This window comes from Heptranchias perlo, chromosome 5 (genome assembly GCF_035084215.1).
Source record: "Heptranchias perlo isolate sHepPer1 chromosome 5, sHepPer1.hap1, whole genome shotgun sequence".
Lineage (NCBI taxonomy): Eukaryota > Metazoa > Chordata > Chondrichthyes > Hexanchiformes > Hexanchidae > Heptranchias > Heptranchias perlo.
This window is the reverse complement of record NC_090329.1, coordinates 114903281-114921640: the sequence shown is the minus strand read 5'-3', so window position 1 is coordinate 114921640 and position 18360 is coordinate 114903281. Positions and strand designations below refer to the sequence as shown.

The window sequence follows — 18360 nt, the reverse complement described above, 5'->3', positions numbered from 1 at the left end:
AGAGATGGAAACAGAATACATATGGATTGAGATAAAGGATAGGATCAGTCATATTATTGGGGGTATACCACAGACCACCTAATAGTGGAAAGGAAGTGGAGGGAGAAATATGTAGGTAAATACATGAAATGAGTAAAAAACACAGAATCGTAATCAGGGATTTCATCCACCCACAAATAAACTGGCTGGGAGAGGGAAAAGGGAGAAGGGGATTTTACAGTTTGTACAAGACTCCTTTCTGAGCCAATATTTAAGATCCCAACACGGGAGCAAGCACTGCTAGACCTAGTAATGGAAAATGAAAAAAATCCTGCAAGAGATATCAAAACTAACAGCAAAAGCTTTTATAAACATATTAAGAGAAGGAGAGTGGTAAATGGAAATGTGGGCCCATTAAAGACAGATGCAGGCAAGACTGTAATGGACAATAAGGAAATGGCAGACTTGTTAACTGTGTACTTCAAATCCATTTTCACAGTGGAGTAAGAGCACAAAATACCAGCCGTACAAGGGAATCTAAAAATAAGTCAAGGGAAGCAACTTAGTACATTTAATATAAGTTTGTTTTAAGTGGTAATGGAGAAAATAATAGGACTTAAGATGGACAAATCTCCAAGACCTGATGGTTTCCACCTCAGAGTATTAAAAGAAATAGTTGAGGAAATTGCAAATGCATTGGTCATAATTTCCAAAGCGCGCTAGATTCAGGAATTTTTAAAAGTTCATTCTCGGGATGTAGGCTCCACTGTCCAGGCTGCCCTTGAGGAGATGGTGACGGGCCTTCTTCTTGAACCGCTATAGCTTGCTAGGTCACTAAGAGTCAACCAAGTCGGTGTGGGACTGGAGTCACACATAGGCCAGACCTGATGAGGACAGCAGCTTTCCATCCGTAAAAGGGCATTAGTGAACCAGTTGGGTTTTTACAACAATCCAGCAGCTCCATGGTCACTTACTGATACATTTGGATTGGAAAATTGAAACTGTCACGGTGAGTGTCAGCGGGCGTTTCGACCACAGGTGAATATCACAGCTGAGACCTACCCTGCTCTCACCTGACATCTCCACATGCAACACCTTCAATCAGAGGTTGCCGAGTAGCAACGAAGAGCGGTTTTTAAAAAAAAATTCTTCCACTATCTTCAGGCCATTGAGACTAATCTCGGAACTCCAGCTGTAGCCCCAGCTGAGACCAGTTAATTCCCTACATCCCGGGATCAAACCCGGAACCTTCCTGGTCTGCGTTCAGTCCCACATCTCAAGACACACTTACCCCCTGAGCCTTGGAGGAGCCTAACCCATATTTTCAGTTTGTACCCGGAAACGTCCTGAGACTTGTGTTTGGCTGATGTTTTAGGCAAGGTGTAACAATATAAATTTAAAACTCCTCCTTCTCTCAGTTTTTTTAAAAAATAAAGTCAATCCAGCTGAATTTGGCTCACTAAATACCAGCGACCCTCCTCTCTGCTGAATTGGCGCACTTAAAACCTGTACATTAGTTGCCCTTTCAGGCAACTTTTTACAAACCTGGGAGATGCAGCTTCCAAGTCCAGCACAAGCCGTTTTACTGGTCTGGAGCTAAGTGCAAGAGCCATGGTTACACCACAGCTGTCGAAGTACATCCACATGTAAATCCATCCTCAGGCCCACCAGCTCTCCTACTTCTGGCAGGAAATAGTGATTCCAACCTCACCAATGCAATCTTGTGCAACTTTGGATTGTGCTGGTAATTCCTGGCACTTCTCTCGCTTTATTGTTGCTGGAATGGAAGAGGATGCTTTGGAGACTGGATTATCCCAGCACACCTAGTGGCTGTGGAAACCTTTTAATTAAAGCTGTAGCTATTGATGGTAAAATAGCTCCACCTCTAGAGTTGGAGAAGGAAACACTTGCAAATCCCATAGCGAGGCCGCCAATAGAGAGAGTAGAGGGAGGAACAATACAGGAAGAAGGTAAAGGACAGGTAAAAGACCTGAGAGATGAAGAATCTTCGTTGAGGTCTATGTGACAGATACAGATTGCTGCTTGAAATGACATTACTCTTACTGTAGTGAAATGATGCCTTAGGTATATGCAGGGGGTCATTTTCATCTTCACCACTTAGGAATTGGTTTCAATGGAACGATAATTGGGCGAGTTCTACAACAGGCATGCGACTGGTTCCATCAGGCCCGGGTGCGAAGTTGAGAATCTGCGCCCCTGCCCCTGCCCCCCCCGGCTTGCGATCGAGAGTCTCCTACCTAGGATTTGTCCCGTGTTGACGGCTCCACCCGTCCTGCTGAATTGTGATTGAGCCTCGAGTAAAGTTCCCCGCGGGGTCTGTTCATTTCGTCAGTAACCAGCACACTCCTGTCATGACTCTCAGCTGAAGTTGCAGAACTGGGCAGAAGTTATTCCCCTACATTGAAAACGTCATTCTCCCTGACGCTTTCTTGTATGATTCACAGCCTTACGAACAGCATAGCAACGGTCCTCCAAAAATACACATGTTCTGGGGTTGTATCGCAATGAAGCATTAGGTAGTGTTGTTTTCCATTTTGGTACATGGAGCCATCTTGTGGGCAGATTGTTCACTGTGGAGCACTCCTCCATCTCTCTCTATTGTTTCATATAATAAATCTATACAGAGTACACTAAAGTCTGGTTTTAATTCACAGTTGCTTAATTCAGTTATCTGATAATTCAATTTTTTTTTTAGCTTAAATTGTTACTTCCCTGTGCTGTTATCCAGTAACTTTTTTTAAGTAATGTTGATTAATTTTGTTTGAATCCAAAATAAAAATTCCCTTTGAATTATCAGTCCATATTACACATAAGACCATAAGACCAAAAGAGATAGGAGCAGGAATAGGCCATTCGGCCCCTCGAGCCTGCTCCGCCATTTAGTGAGATCATGGCTGATCTGATTTTTACCTCAACTCCTCTTTCCCGCCCTCTCCCCATATCCTTTGACTCCCTTGCTGATCCAAAATTTGTCTAACCAATAAAAATAAATTGCCTTACACTCTCTGTTTAAGACCGCAGTGTCCCGGCAATATCTTAATTCAGCAGCAGCCATTAAGCCTCGAAGCCAGCAACAAGTCATGCAGGGGCCCCAGGCCTGCAGCTGACATCAAATTTCCCTCCTGGTTTTCTGGAAGTTGCCCTGGTCAAGTGAGGAGGGGTGGGGGGGTTGTGTACAGGGAATTCCAGTGGGTATGGACAGGCACAGAACACTTCCAGTGCTCTCAAATTTCCTTCCTGCTTTTCTGGCAGTTGCCAACTGGGGAGCCCTGGGCCGCCTTAATGACCCAGGACAAGGAATTTCAGTGCACTGGTTTTGTCCAGAGCAAAGTGAGGGGCCCAATAAATCAAGGACGGTATCGCAGCTTGAACTGTTTTTATTTTTCATGTTATTGCTGACTTGTGCTAAGTCCCCTGGTATTTAGAGGCTGCCACCAACGCAAACTAAACCAATCTCGACACCGGCTCCTAGATTTTCTGCTGAGGTGGAATCCCAAGCAGAAGTATATTGGGGCGCAATTCGCACCCCTCTCCACAATGAGAACTGACCCTCACTGCTTTTTCTGGGGTCAGCTTCATTTAAATGACAACAGCGAGTTCTTGGCCGCATGGATACCATTTTGGGGGAGGGCGGGGGTGGGAGCTGGGGCACTGCAGCAGGATTTAAAGGCCTGCAGCAGATTAAAGGGATGATACCGGCAAAAAACGATTTTGAAAGCAAAACTGAAACTTGGCCCAAGGAGGTCTGTCGGGTGTAGGTAGGGCCGAAAGTCCCCAGGTTCACTGAATAACGGCAAAGGTCTTTCTGCATGAAGCCGGGCAGAAGTTGGGGGGGGGCTCTGTTTGGTACAGAACAGCACCGCAGCAGGTGGCCTGGGAGGTCGGTGCCAATTCGACCATCCCACGAACGGCAGTGTAGTGCCAGGAAAAAAAGAGCTAATGTCCTTACCAAGGCAGGCAGAAGGAGTCAGCCACACCGTCCAAGAATTCACAATGCCGAGCATGGTCAGCCACTAGCCCACTGACTTTCCTTCTCACTGTGTTCAAGTGCTTGAATTGTTTACCATTGATGCCCAGGAGGCTGCACTGGGGCTCTTTGCCTTCACCTGGAAGTGTCCCTTTCCTCACCGTCTTTCTCACATTCACGTCACTAAAAGCCTCACCTGGTGTGTATTTTCTTGGTGTGTGTGCACCCGTTTGGCCGGCACACTGACATCTGGGTTTTAATGAATCCCCTCGGGTCTGCTTTCCTGCCGATTAGTAGCTCTGTGGAGACAGTGCCCGGCACTAGTGGCATGGCAGGGATGGTCAGGCATGATGCTGCTCTCTTCCAGAGTGGAAGCACTTGCTGGGTGTCCGAAAGGATGCGAGGCCAGGCTGCGTGTGTAGCTGCAGAAGGAGTGCAGCCTGCAACTGTTATACCTCAGGACTTGACTCCCATGAGATCAGGGCCACTTTAATCACACGAGGCTCCTGCGCCAATGCAACAGCAGCAACTTGGTACTCCTGCCACTGAGATAAACCTAGGATAAGTGCTAGACTGGGCTTGAGTTCATACAGCACACACTGGCACCACAGGAAAGCAAGGTAGTAAGAAGTAAAAGTAGAAGCATGCGCCCGGAGGTTGTGAATGGAATTGCGGTCACATTATAATTGCCGTGCAGGCAGAGATTTTTCTTCGCAGAGATTTTTCTTCGCAAAGTTCGGAAGTGGCTGTGATGGGGTGGTATGAATCGGAGTTGTGTGAGTTGATGAGCACAGAATAGTTTGTGTACGAGGGTGTATTTATGGTGGGTAAAGGGAAGATGTTGATGCGATTGTTCATGCAATGATCAAATGTGGTACATAAGCAAAGGTCTCCCATATCCGATTGGCATGAATGCCTTTCCAGGGGTCGGCAGGTTTGCTTCCGTATCTTCAAGCTGCAGGCAATTCATGATATTGAGGTTCGTAGAACCAAAAGTAACTGCTCGTGCCGCACATTGTCCAAGTCACTTGAAGAAAAGCCAGTGGAGGTCGGTAGCAGCTGTGATCCCAGCAATGAAGATTTATTGGTAATAGTTGTGGCTAAGTGGCAAGTCTGCTTGAGTTTCCCACTTGTTTGGTTGAGGGGAAATTTAGCGATAAAAGCTAAATCAGAGTCTATTTAGTTACTGATCTTCGACCAGTCACGAGAGAAGTCCTGGCCCACAGGTGAGAAATGGTGAGAGTTGGCACCTTTTTGACAAGTGTGTGGGGAAGGAGGAGTTTTCATCCGTTATGTATTTTGTTCCTATTTTACTATTTGCCTCTTAAAGTGAATACACAATGTTTTTAAGGCATGTATTGAAAGGCTCTTGGTGCCAGTTGCACATGGTCACTGTATGCACTAAGGAGAGATTCCCTGCAGGGAGAATGTAGATCTAACCTTAAAAAAAAGCATCCCATAGAGCTGATGGCAGGAGGACCCTCCCATACAGTCATTGTGGGTTCAGGCATTACAGCCCAGTCTGGTAAGGTCGTGTACTTACTAAGGCTCAATCAGATTTTCAAATCTGGTCCCCATTCTACTACTGCAACAACTTGTATTTATAAAATTGTATTTAAAGTCAAAAAACATCCCAAGGTGCTTCACAGAGACGTAATCAGACAAACATGGATGCCGAGCCATTAAAAGAAGATATTAGGAGCGTTGATTAAAAGCTTGGTCAAAGAGGTGGGTCTTAAGGAGTGTCTAAAAGGAGGGGGTGGGGGTGGAGAGGTTTAGGGAGAGAATTCCAGCACATAGGGCCTAAGCACAGTGTCCAAAGATGGGCTGGGCTGGGGGTTGCAGGGGGAGATGCACTAGAGGCCAGAGTCAGATGAATGGAGAGTTCGGGGCTGGACGAGAGGTAGTGAGGGGAAAGGCCATGAAGGACTTTAAACACAAGGGTGAGCATTTTAAATTTGAGGCATTTGGGGGGCCGGGAGCCAATGTAGGCCAGCAAAGACAGGGTTGATAGGTGAACGGGACTTGGTGTGAGTTATGATACAGGCAGCATTGTTTTGGATGAACTCAAGTTTGTGGAGGATGAGAGACTTGCCTGGAGAGCATTGGAATAATTGAATCTGGAGGTGACAAAGGCATCGATGAGGGTTCCAGCAGCAGGTGTGCTGTTGCTGGATAGAGGTGGGCAATGTTACGGAAGTAGGCAGTCGTTGTGATGGAGAGGATATGGGGTCAGAAGCTCAGCTCAGGGTCGAAGAGGATGCCAAGGTTGCAAACAGGCTGGTTCAGCCCGAGAGAGTGGATTGGGAGGGTGTTGGAAATGGTGGCTAGGGTAAGGAATTTGTGTGCAAGGTCGAAGACGATGGCTTTGATCTTCTCAATATTTCACTAAGGAAATTGCAGTTCATCCGAGACTAGATATCAAACTAGCAGTCTGATAACACAGAGGCAGTGGAGGGATTGAGAGGGGTGGTGGAGAGGTAGAGCTGAGTGTCTTCAGTGTATGTGGAAGCTGACACCATGGGGGTAGTTTTAACCTCCAAGAACAGGTGGGTTGGGGACGGGTGGGAGGTTAAAATAATAACTTTTTGGAGCGGGACCGCATTCTGGCTCCAACACGCACACTTCTTGGTTTAACCCAGGCAGGTTTGTCTGCCTGTGGACAACAAGAAGTCCCGCCCCCACTTAAAATCGGCGGGCCGATACTTAAAGGGGCAATGTACCTCATTGAAATAGTTGAGGTACTTAATATTTTGTGTATTATAAAAGTTAAATGAATTTAACTGTACCTGTTCGGGTTTCCCATCGCTTCCGGTTCACAACACGATGGGCCGAATGGCCTCCTTCTGTGCCGTAAATTTTCTATGATTCTACATCAGGTGAAAGCAGATGGGAAGGGCCTGATCCATGAGGTGAGTGCCTTTATTGCACTGCTTGTGGGCCCGGAGGAGCAGGCCCAACAAGCTCACCTGGCCGACGAGATCCCTGCGATCAGCCGACGCCATCCCCCAGATGGTGGACACCACTGATATCGTCCACGTTCCCGCAGCTTCCCCCCCACCCCTCCGATTTTTTTGCAAGGCCGATGATCTCTCTCTTCCTCCCACCCCCCCTCTCTGATTTGCAGGTCCTTTAACTCCCGACAGACAGCCAGCCTGTCAATACGTGCGGACGCGCGGGGTACCCGGCTCGGAGATAAAATCATGCCTCATGTCTGCAGATGATGTCAGCCAAGCGTCAGTAGGTAGATGAGGAAGAGGAGAGGGGCCAAGGATAGATCCTTGGGGGATTCCAGAGGGAATGGTGTCGGAGTGGGAAGAGAAGCCATTGCTGGAGATGCTCTAGCTACGATTGGATAGGTAAGAGTGGAACCCACTAAGCTGGACAAAGGCATTGGAGGAGGATGGGCTGGTCGACCATGGCAAAGTCTGCGGAGAGGTCGCAGTCTGATTTTGATTAGGGCCATTTCAGAGGAGAGGGAAACATTTCCACTGTCAGCTGGTTTGGTGGAAAGGAGTGCAGTTGGATGGTCAGCAGTTTAGTGGAATGCGGTCCAGAGAGCAAGAGGTGAGTCTCATGGACAAGATGAGCTCAGACAGCATGAGTGGAGATAGGAGAGAAATTAGAGAAAGTCTCGGTTGGCTGCACATCAGCAGCATCCTAGGGTAACGTCAGATTCATGTATGCCTCACCAAATAAGGTAACCGGTAAAGCCATGATGAAGCAACCAAAACCTACTGTCTTAATGGAAAAGTGTTTGCCGTTTTTTGTTGTTGTTTATTCACTTTGAAATGCATCATGACGTCAGGAGTATGTCACACCACCCTGATTAAAGATAACACTCCGCATTTCTGGCCTCTTGTCCATCCCCAATTTTCATCGCTCCATCATTGGTGGCCATGCCTGCAGCTGCCCAGGCCCTAAGCTCTGGAACTCCTTCCCTAAACTTCTCAGCCTCTCTACCTCTCTCTCCTCCTTTAAGTTGCTCCTTGAAACCTAACTCTTTGACCAAGCTTTCGGTCACCTGTTCTAATATCTCCTCATGTGGCTCAGTGTCAAATTTTGTTTGATAACCATCCTGTGAAATGCCTTGGGACGTTTTACTATGTTAAAGGTGCTGTATAAACGCAGGTGGTTATTGTCAAAAACATTATTGTGACGGCAGTGCCAATTTAAGAGTGCAGTAGATAGTAATGGTACAGACTATTACCAGGTAAGTGAAGTGTGAGACCCTGGCTCCACAGTAATTTTACTTTGTTCTTATGCTTAAGCATCATAAAAGTGAATAATTAGCAATCCATAATTGGATATTACAACAGGTACTGTTTTTATTTATGGAGTACCTTTAAACTAGAGAACATCCCAAGGCACCTCACAGAGAACAAGCTCGCGCCAAATAGAACCTGGAGCTTGTTTAAAAAGATGGATTTTGAGATGCTTATAAAAGCAGGGAAAGGTGCAGCAATGCACTGGGTTTAGGCAGAGAGTTTCTGAGAGTGGGGCTGATACAACTGAACACTCTCCTAATGATGGTGGAGTGAAGGGTGGTGGGGGGTGGGGGTAGATAATGCACAGGAAGACATAGTCAGAAGACCAAAGGGCACAACCAGGACAGAATGTTGGATAACGTATGAAGTAAGGTGGGGCGAGTCTGTGGAGGAATTTGTAAATGAGGGCGAGGGTTTTGAATTTGATGTTCGGATACAGGATTAAGGTCAGCGAGGTTTATGGGCGAATGAGACTTAGTGAGGAATGGGGTACAGACTGCAGAGTTCTGGTTGCGTTGGAGTATGTGTGGGGTGGAGTTCAGGAGGCTATCAAGGAGAGCATTAGAAAAGTCGAATCTGTTGGCTGGTCTGGAGTTGTATGGGGAGAGGATGCAGGGAGCAGAAGGTGAGTTTTTGAAGAGGAGATGAGCCTGGTGAAATGGAGAGAAGTTAGAGAGGTAAGAGATTGCAGCCGGTGGTGTTGGGATGCCAAGGGAAGGCAGTTGTGTAGGCTATTGAGATTTTAAAAAAGTTCGAAAGCTCATTGAGTATGGTCTTGATGGTGATTCATGGAAAAGAGGAGCCTGGGATAGCCCTCAACCTTATATTAAATCCTTCTGAATTATTGAAAGTTATGTTTAATTTTACACGGTGGTTTTCAGTTCTTACAATAAAATCATCTCTGTCAACAGGTGGTACTTTGGTAAACTTGGCCGCAAAGAGGCTGAGAGACAACTTCTGTCTGTCTGTAACCCAAGAGGAACCTTCCTCATTCGTGAAAGTGAAACCACCAAAGGTAAGGATATTTTTTCCCATTACCTTCTGCTAAAATATATAACCATTTTGTTCCAAGCAGATTAAATGAGCTCCCCCTTGGGTTTCAAACACACAACACGTGAATAGGGCTCATAGTTCATGGCCAGACTTTTACTAGAATGCTCTTGTGTAGCTTCAAACACCTTCCTGTGTGTTCTCAAAAACTGAATGCAACCTTCAAGAACAAAAGATGGCACGATTGTGATTGTGGTACTGTTCCTAAATAATAATTACTGCAGGCTTCACAGCCACTGCTTTAGTCAGATTATTTCTGCACATCATCCAAGATAATACTGACCTGGACTGGAAGGAGGGAAGGGAATTGGGGGGTGGGGTGGGGGGGGGGGGTGGGTGGGGGTGGGGGGGGGATGAGGGGGATTGTCCTTTTGTAAAGTTTTTCAGTGCACACAGGAATCCCTGTATTGTCTGGGAGCCCTACATCTATCGGTGGTTTAAAAAAAAGGGGGAGCAGACATTGATATCCCATTATGTTGCTATTTTCTTGGGTTTGAATTTAACTCTAGCTTATGGACAAAATAAAATGTTTGCAATTTATTTTTGCACTTTCAGTTTGGTTTATTTTGTTTTAACTCCTGTAGTTGGGCTCACTGCGTCCTTCCATCTGCAGAGAGGACGTACAGTCACACCCACTGTTGTGTGATTGACTGATGGGGACTGATGCTGCTCGTTCATCTCCTAAACTCACCTCCTAGCTGACATGCTCCATTAAACTGCCTTGCTGCAAGTTTGAATGGCTTTCAAGGCTAGGTTTGAAAGTGGGGCTATCTGGCTCCCATCAGATCTGCCAAGTTGCACTGTTAGTGATTTATTATTTCTTAAAACTCATTAGGCCCTCTTCCCAACCACTAGCAGAAAAGAGTCTCAAATCCACATCACTAAATCCTGAGTTAAACAAATGTCATCTGGACACAAACCCCTTGAATACCGTAGGGCTCACCCAGTATTTAGTCTTCATTCCCTTGCCTTTATTCACTTTTTCCTTTACATTTCTCTTTGTTTACCTCGAAGAAAAGAAAATGTTTAGTTTATAGCTGTAATAAATCTATATGGGAATAGAATTAAATGCACACCTTGGGTATAGGTATCATTACATTTATAAAATATTCTTCATTGCTGGGTGATTACAGTTCTGATCAAAATTCCTCTGATTTTGAGTTTTACTGCATCAGTGGTTGTGAACGTTTATCTCCAAACTTGTTAATCTGAGACCCAAGGACTCACTCCCAGATAGTTAGACCAATATGTAAACCAGTGTTACATTCTCAATTATTGTTTTTGTAATTAATGTTTCTTTAACTCTTGTAGGGGGGAGAAATCTTCTAGTCCTCATTCTTCATCATTTTTAAATCCCAGTTCTTCACTTAGAAACAGAATGATACAGCATAGAAGGAGGCCATTCGACCTATCGTGCTGTGCCGGCTCTTTGAAAGAGCTATCCATTAATCCCACACCCCTGGCTTTCCCCATAGCCTTACAATTTTTTTCCCTTTCAAGTATTTATCCAATTCCCTTTCAAAAGATATATTGAACCTGCTTCCAGGATCATTACAACTTATGGTGTAAAAAAAGTTCTTTTGCCAATTATCTTAAGTCTGTGTCCTCTGGTTACTGACCCACCCGCCAGTGGAAACCATTTCTCCTTATTTACGCTATAATAATTTTGAACAAATCTATTAAATCCTCCCCTTAACCTTCTCTCCTCTAAGGAGAACAATCCCATCTTCACCAGTCTCTCCACATAACCGAAGTCCCTCGTCTCTGGTATCATTCATTCACTTGAAAATGTCACCTTATATTGGCATTGTAACATTCTTTTTATGCACAGAGTTGTCTTGGCCAGTTTTTTGCCACCGCAGTCACGTGTAAATGTTTGGACTCCCCACTAAGAAGGCAGTATGATTAGGATCTCTCTAGTATTGGCATCACCATTGGCAGAAGGGTCAAGAACCAGAGGACATTGGTTTAAGGTGATTGGCAAAAGAACCAAAGGTGACATGAGGAAAAACTTTTTTATACAGCAAGTGGTTAGGATCTGGAATGCACTGCCTGAGGGGGTGGTGGAGGCAGATTCAATTGTGGCTTTTAGAAGGGAATTGGATTTGAAGGGAAAAAATTTGCAGGGCTACGAGGATAGGGCAGGGGAGTGGGACTAGCTGGATTGCTTTTGAAGAGGGCCAGCACGGACTCGATGGGCCGAATGGCCACCTTCCATGCTGTAACCTTTCTATGATTCTACGAACAAACAGAACTTGCAAAAAATGAGTTTATTATTATAAATTTGTTCATTTTATTTTTTAACATGATATAGGAATGAAGCACTCTGTGAGAGCTACACTGTGTGTTAGCCTAGGTTATGTGGTCAAGTGATCGTGTAGAGCAGCAACTCAAGACGCTAGATCATGAACAAGGCCGTGTTGGTTGCCACCTGGCTGACTAACTGAAAGTGGTGACAGCAAACGCCCTGCAAATTTTCCCAAGACCAGAGAGAGAGAGATTGAGCCAAGCTAATACGCAGACTTGATAAATCGCCAGGGTCTTTTACAAGAGACCTCCATAGGTGGTCAGAGCCCTTAACGTGATTATAAAAGACACCAAGAAATGTGATTGTGAGTACCACTGAGCTAAATAATAGTGCCACTTCATTTGATGCACACAGGTGCCTATTCTTTGTCAATACGTGACTGGGATGATATGAAAGGAGACCACGTTAAACACTATAAGATCCGCAAACTGGATAATGGTGGGTATTATATAACGACCCGGGCACAGTTTGAAACGCTGCAGCAGCTCGTTCAACATTACGCAGGTGAGCATTATTTTGAGCGTAAAATTGTGACCATTAAACATTGTATTAAAATGTTCTTACGTGCATTTCTGTATTCAAGTAAAACATTGCTCAGCATCCGTCAGAAATGTGAAACCTTTTTCAAATATAAAAGTTAGTCAAATAATATAATAACCTTATGCCCTGTGTGTTGTTTTTTTAATTAATATTTAAAATTTACACACGGAAAATATAATACAACAGCTCATTGAGGGCTTTTTGTTCAGTTCATTTAGTTTTTGGGATGTGGATGTGAAATACACTACAAAGTGTACTTATTCTATAACAAGTAAATTATTATCCTGTTAAGTAGAATACAGGTAATGGTGTGAACACGGCCTGTTTATTATGTGTGCTTGAGCAGCTCAATCCTCTGTTTTACGTTACTTTATTGTCCTGTTAATACATGCAATGTTCTTTTCTCTTACTGATGTAATCGCGGTCTCTCAACCATCAGATGCTAATTTTATGACCTTCAAATAGCGATGTGTTCGCAGCTCCATTCACTCCTTCATGGCTCCCCACTGATTCAGTTACTAAAAGCACTGGGTTGTGTTGAACTGAGTGGTATAGGCCAGGTTCAGTTCTCGGTCTGTGCTGATTTACTAGTTCTCAGCTGGGGCAACCACTGCAGTGCTACTGTTGGCCTCTGAGAGTTGTTTTCACCACAGGCTAAGTTGCTTTATTATTAAATACATACGGATTAGAGGGCTGGATGCCCCATTTGAAAGAGCTACTGAGGGTTAGGAGGGGGAAAATCAACCAGGGTTCCCACTTCTGACCGCTAACCAGTGTCTCCTGCTGGTTTTTTAATAATTCATTCTCGGGATATGGGCATCACTGGCAAGGCTGGCATTTATTGCCCATCCATAGGCGCCCTTGAGAAGGTGGTGGTGGTGAGCCGCCTTCTTGAACCACTGCAGTCCGTGTGGTGAAGGTGCTCCCACCGTGCTGTTAGGTAGGCAGTTCCAGGTGAAGTCAGGGTCAGGCTTTGCTGTGAAGTCCTCCACAGTGGAATCGCCTGGTGGCACTCATTGCCTAGACTCAAACCTGAAGAACAGCATTTGGGTGAGGTATCAGAGATTAGCTGGCACCCATGGAGGCAGACCCCATTGAGAGTCAGCACCTTCAGGGTGGGAGGGCAAACATCTTCATTTTATCTTATACGGTTTTTTGCACAAATTTTTGGAATAAAACCCACCGTATTCCTGATGGCGATAAACAGAACTTTTTTTTTCACCTTTCCTCTCAGCTCGCCTCTTCACCTCTACTCAGTGCAGTTCCATTATCAGCCCACAGGAGGTGTTACTGGACCTCTAGTCCATCCTCTCTCTGTTTACACCTCAGCCCCTGACTGAGCCCTCTATCGTCATACACGACTCCATCCACAGGAGTGGCTGAGAACTTGCCCAACTTGCCCAATGAGGACGGATGAGTCTGGATGTCACTTCACCCTGGAATCCAAACCGTGATCCTCAGGGCTGGGAATCCAGTCTCTGCTGACAATTCCCTGTCACCAATGTCATCATTTATTGGAAATATAGTGTTGTAAAGCTACGCTACATATTAGGTGCATAATATTGATGCAGTGCTAACCTTCAGGGTGTAATCTTGTTACTCTCCGTTCAATTTGCTATCGATCTGTTTATACCTGTCACAGCACTGCTTGTTTTGACTGTGCGGTTTAAGATGTCTTAATCTGGCAAAAAAAAATAGAATAGATCTGTGGGGGATAAGGACATCGATGTAGGACAGTGGTGACTGAAATCCAGACCAGCTACTCTTTTCTCTATTAACGGTACAATGCATAAAAAAAGTTAGTTATTTTGTGGAAAAAATACCGCAAAATGTAGGAAAGATCTGAGGATGCCTTTTCTAAGGCTGCTTTTTCATTTGTAGTAACAGGATAAATGTGCGCTCTTTAAACTATTTCAATGTTGGGAGGTTTTTTCCCTCACCTCTCTCCCAGCCTTTCTAACCTGGTCTACCAGAAGTTGAAATGATTTAGGGTGGATTATGGTACTGGATGGCCTATTGGAAAAATATATTTAAAATTCTAATTGATTGCCGGTGGTTTACCTGGTCCCTTGGAGGAATCTCTGCCATGCTGGTCTGATGCGAGCCCCTCAAAGAGGGACCGCTCAGTTAAATTACATATTTTCAGGACACATCTGAGTTTATAATTTTTTTTTTGGCTGTTCTCGAACTGAATTGTCGGTGAACCGTATGTAAGTTTTGTTGACTAAAATAGCCAATTAGTAAATCCTGAACCCCACAGACCTATTAATCACAGGTGCTTGCCAGTGAGATATCTCATTTGCATTTTGCTCTTGCCAATGTCACGGAGAGCCCGTACGATTTATTTGCTTGTCTCTCTGTCTCTTCTGTTCCTGTTTGCCTTTTGTACCAATGACTCTGCCGCCCCCCACCCCACCCCTCCCCTCCCCGCTGTAGAGCGAGCTGCTGGTCTCTGCTGTCGCTTGGTGGTCCCCTGCCATAAGGGTATGCCGAGGCTTGCTGACCTCTCTGTGAAAACCAAAGACGTGTGGGAAATTCCCCGTGAATCTCTGCAGTTAATCAAGAGGCTTGGAAATGGGCAGTTTGGGGAAGTCTGGATGGGTATGAAACGAGAACTTTTCTGTACCTACCTCCCAGATACCTGGGGAGGAGGTTTTACACGAGGAGGGATGGAAGGCAGAAGGAGTTCAGAGGAGTCGACATAAACCCACACAAGCATAAGTGTGGTTAATAAATTCACCCAAAAATACCTATGGTCCTGGCAGTTCATTGGCTACAATTTGCAAGGATCCAGTCATGGCTGCCAATTCCGCCATGTCCAGGAGAAAACGTCTGGTTCTCCTCATTTCAAAATGGTTCTACGGCAGTGAAAAAGGTGTATTGGTCACTTCAAAAAAAAATGTTTGGGGGCTGTTCAGAAGTACAATGAGCTGCTCTTCTCCACTTCAGCTTCCATCCTCCTGACTGCATGCGCTTCATTGAATTTTAAATCCTGTTCCCGTTGCATCTATTCTCCATAGAGTCGGCTGACGGTTTGTGCCATAACTTAACAATGGTTTGTACAAACATGATACCGCAAACTGTTGGATTAGCTAAAGATTCATGGGAAATTTTACGGGAGTCCCTAAACTTGGAAAAAAAGCTTGGTCAGGGATGTTTCGCCGACGTGTGGTATGGTAAGGTGGACAAGAAGCTTTCTTCTATATATCTAAGATCTTTATCAAGATTTATTCAAACATTGAAAAACAGAAAGTGGCCCATTAAGCGAGAGAAGGCCAGGATGCCGGCCAGTCATAGGTAACAAGTCGTCAGCAGCACTTTATTACTTAATTGATCTTTAATGTGGAACATATTGTGCGTCATATGTCAGAGGGCAGTAGTTGTAGGGAACACTGTTCCAAATTAACCAAACGCACCCACGAGTAGGCGTCATCTTCATTTAATGGGAGTCCAGAACATAAAGGCATAACCTTAAAATTGGAGCTAGGCTGCTCAGGGGTAATGTCAGGAAGCATTTCTTCACACAAAGGGTAGGGAAAACCTGGAAAACTCTTCCCCCAAAAAAGCTGTTGAGGCTGGGGGTCAATTGAAAATCTCAAAACTGAGATTAAAAGATTTTTGTTCGGCACGGGTAGTAAGGGTTCCGGAACCCAGGCAGGTAAATGGAGTTGAGGTACAGATCAGCCATGATCTAATTGAATGGCAGAACAGGCTCAAGAGGCTGAATGGCCTACTCCTGTTCCTATGTTCCTATGACCTTGCTATACTGAACACTGGAGGTCAGATTCCCTCTGAAATCACCAAGGTGCCAAATTGGTGCTGGAATTTGCCAGACTCGCTTCAGCAGTTGGTTTTTCACCACCGCCAATTCAGACACATGTTCATTTTAATGCGATGGAGAACCAAACAACATCCCCTGACCCCTTGTGACCAGCGTTTTTCCTCTCCGTACCGTGTGCTGTCTCCCTCACATTTCACCCTGCCGTTCAGTAAAACCTCTTGTAGTTGTGAAGATCATTAGCCTGTGTGAACGCACACGATGTGCTCATATTCAAGACAACGTGGAGAGGAATTTCCCAGATTTTTTTTCCCAAATTAGCCTGGGATTTTTTAATCTGGTTTTTCATCTCTCCCAGGAGATTACATGGTTTCAAGTGGGGTAGGGAGTTTATATATTATGATGCACAAGGTGTCACAAATTGTGTGGGACAGGCTGGATGGACTCGAGGGTCTTTTCCTGTCCGTCATTGTTCGTATGAAGAGCCCAGTCTGAGGCTACTCCTATGAGAGCCGCCAACGGAGACGGGCGAAGCTCTCCCAATCTACCTGTGCAGGTTTCTTGCAGTGAGCCCAGATTACAAAACGACCTTCGCTATACCACTGGCACCAGAGTTTGAGTGTTAGCTCTAATCATTTCATAACAACTTGCATTTATATAGCGCCTTTAACATAGTAAAACATCCCAAGGGGTTTCACAGAAGCGATTTTCAAACATAATTTGACACCGAGCCACATAAGGAGATATTAGGACAGGTGACCAAAAGCTTGGACAAAGAGGTAGGTTTTAAGGAGCGTCTTAAAGGAGGAGAGAGAGGCGGAGAGATTTAGGGAGGTACTTGCAGAGGGTAGGGCCTAGGCATCCGATGGCACGGCTGCCAATGGTGGAGCGATTATGATCGGGGATACGCAAGAGGCAAGAATTGGAGGAGCACAGAGATCTCGGAGGGTTGTAGGGCTAGAAGAGATTACAGAGATAGGGAGGGGCGAGGCCATAGAGGGATTGGAAAACAAGGATGAGAATTTTAAAATCGAGGAGTTCCTGGACTGGGAGCCAATGTAGGTCAGTCAGCACAGGGGTGATGGCTGAACGGGACTTGGTGTGAGTTAGGATACAGGCAGCCGCTCCATTTCCTTTTGAACCACAGAACACAGGGTGTCTGAATATTGCCATGTTAAAGATAATACCTCGGTTATATCATCCCTCAACCTTCTAAACTCAAGGGAATACAACCTGTCCTTATATTTTAACCCTTTAAGCCCCAGTATTATTCTGGTGAATCTGCACTGCACCCCCTCCAAGGCCAATTTTTCCCATTTACCAAAGTATTCTCCTCCCTCTACCTATTACACACCATTACACAGCCAAGATGCTATTAGGTTATTTGCAAGTGCCATATGCATCAGAACAAGTAAATTAGCATTTCACTTCACTCTCCGCTTTCTCCCCCCCTCCCCACCCCCACCCCCACCCCCTCAAATAGAGTGGAGCCTATTCTCCCAAACCCAGTGTAGGTACTTAGTGACCCAGCTATATCTCAACACTTCAAATCAAGTTGGATTTTAGTTGTAGTTTTCAGAATTTGGGCTAATCGATTGGCATCATCAAAGTTGCATCACCTGATCAACCCCAAATATAATGCTTTAACATTGCATTGGCTTAACATTGTTTCTGAATCAGTTTTACTGCCAAACCTAAAATGGCTGATTATCTTAAACTACTGTAAATCTGGCTCAACTACTGCATGTATTTTGCCATTAGTCAGTGCACTAAGTTAAATATACGGGCATGCAGACAAGGTGTGGCTGAAAAATTCCTTCTAAAAGCCAATGCGTGTGCAGTATAAATGGCTGTTCCTCTATCACATTGATCTCAAAGCAAACCAAGAAATGGCATTATGAACTTATCAGATTTTGCTATTGTCACCTTTTGTCATTTTTATTTTACCCTTTTAAATTTATATAAATAAACCCTTTTTTGGTGTGGTTTGGGTGAAGGTACTTGGAACGGAACCACTAAAGTTGCAGTGAAGACGCTGAAACCGGGCACTATGTCTCCCGAGTCCTTCCTCGAGGAAGCTCAGATCATGAAGAAATTGAGACATGACAAATTGGTTCAGCTTTACGCTGTAGTCTCTGAAGAGCCTATCTACATCGTCACCGAATACATGGGCAAAGGTAGAATTGCCTTATCATTTTTTAAATGTTACAGTTAATATTTTTAAAGTATAGTCTTTTTGCTCAATGTTTGTTATCCTTTGAGAGTTATCCTGTGTTTTATGTCTTACATCCCAGATGAATTTATTCAATTATAGAAAATGGTTATGTACAAACACTTCAGGGTAATGCTCTGTATCATTGAACTCCTAGCCTGTGTCACACCTATGACCATAGGAAAAAACTTGTTAAATTCATTCCTAACCCTTTGAAAATGGTGATTTAATAAATTA

The 18360-nt window shown here is 44.7% G+C and overlaps 1 protein-coding gene across 5 annotated transcripts in view; it reads left to right on the top strand.

Moving 5' to 3' along the window:
• LOC137322036 (tyrosine-protein kinase Fyn) overlaps positions 1 to 18360 on the top strand; it is a 278886-nt gene that overhangs the window by 210361 nt on the left and 50165 nt on the right. For 3 of the 5 annotated variants that reach the window (XM_067985062.1, XM_067985065.1, XM_067985064.1), the window contains 4 exons: positions 9147 to 9250; positions 11948 to 12097; positions 14570 to 14734; positions 17909 to 18088. In XM_067985062.1, coding sequence (XP_067841163.1) covers positions 9147 to 9250; positions 11948 to 12097; positions 14570 to 14734; positions 17909 to 18088 — 599 coding nt within the window. Of the gene's footprint in view, positions 1 to 9146; positions 9251 to 11947; positions 12098 to 14569; positions 14735 to 15153; positions 15310 to 17908; positions 18089 to 18360 lie in introns of all 5 variants that reach the window. The other 2 variants (XM_067985067.1, XM_067985066.1) reach the window with 2 other exon arrangements.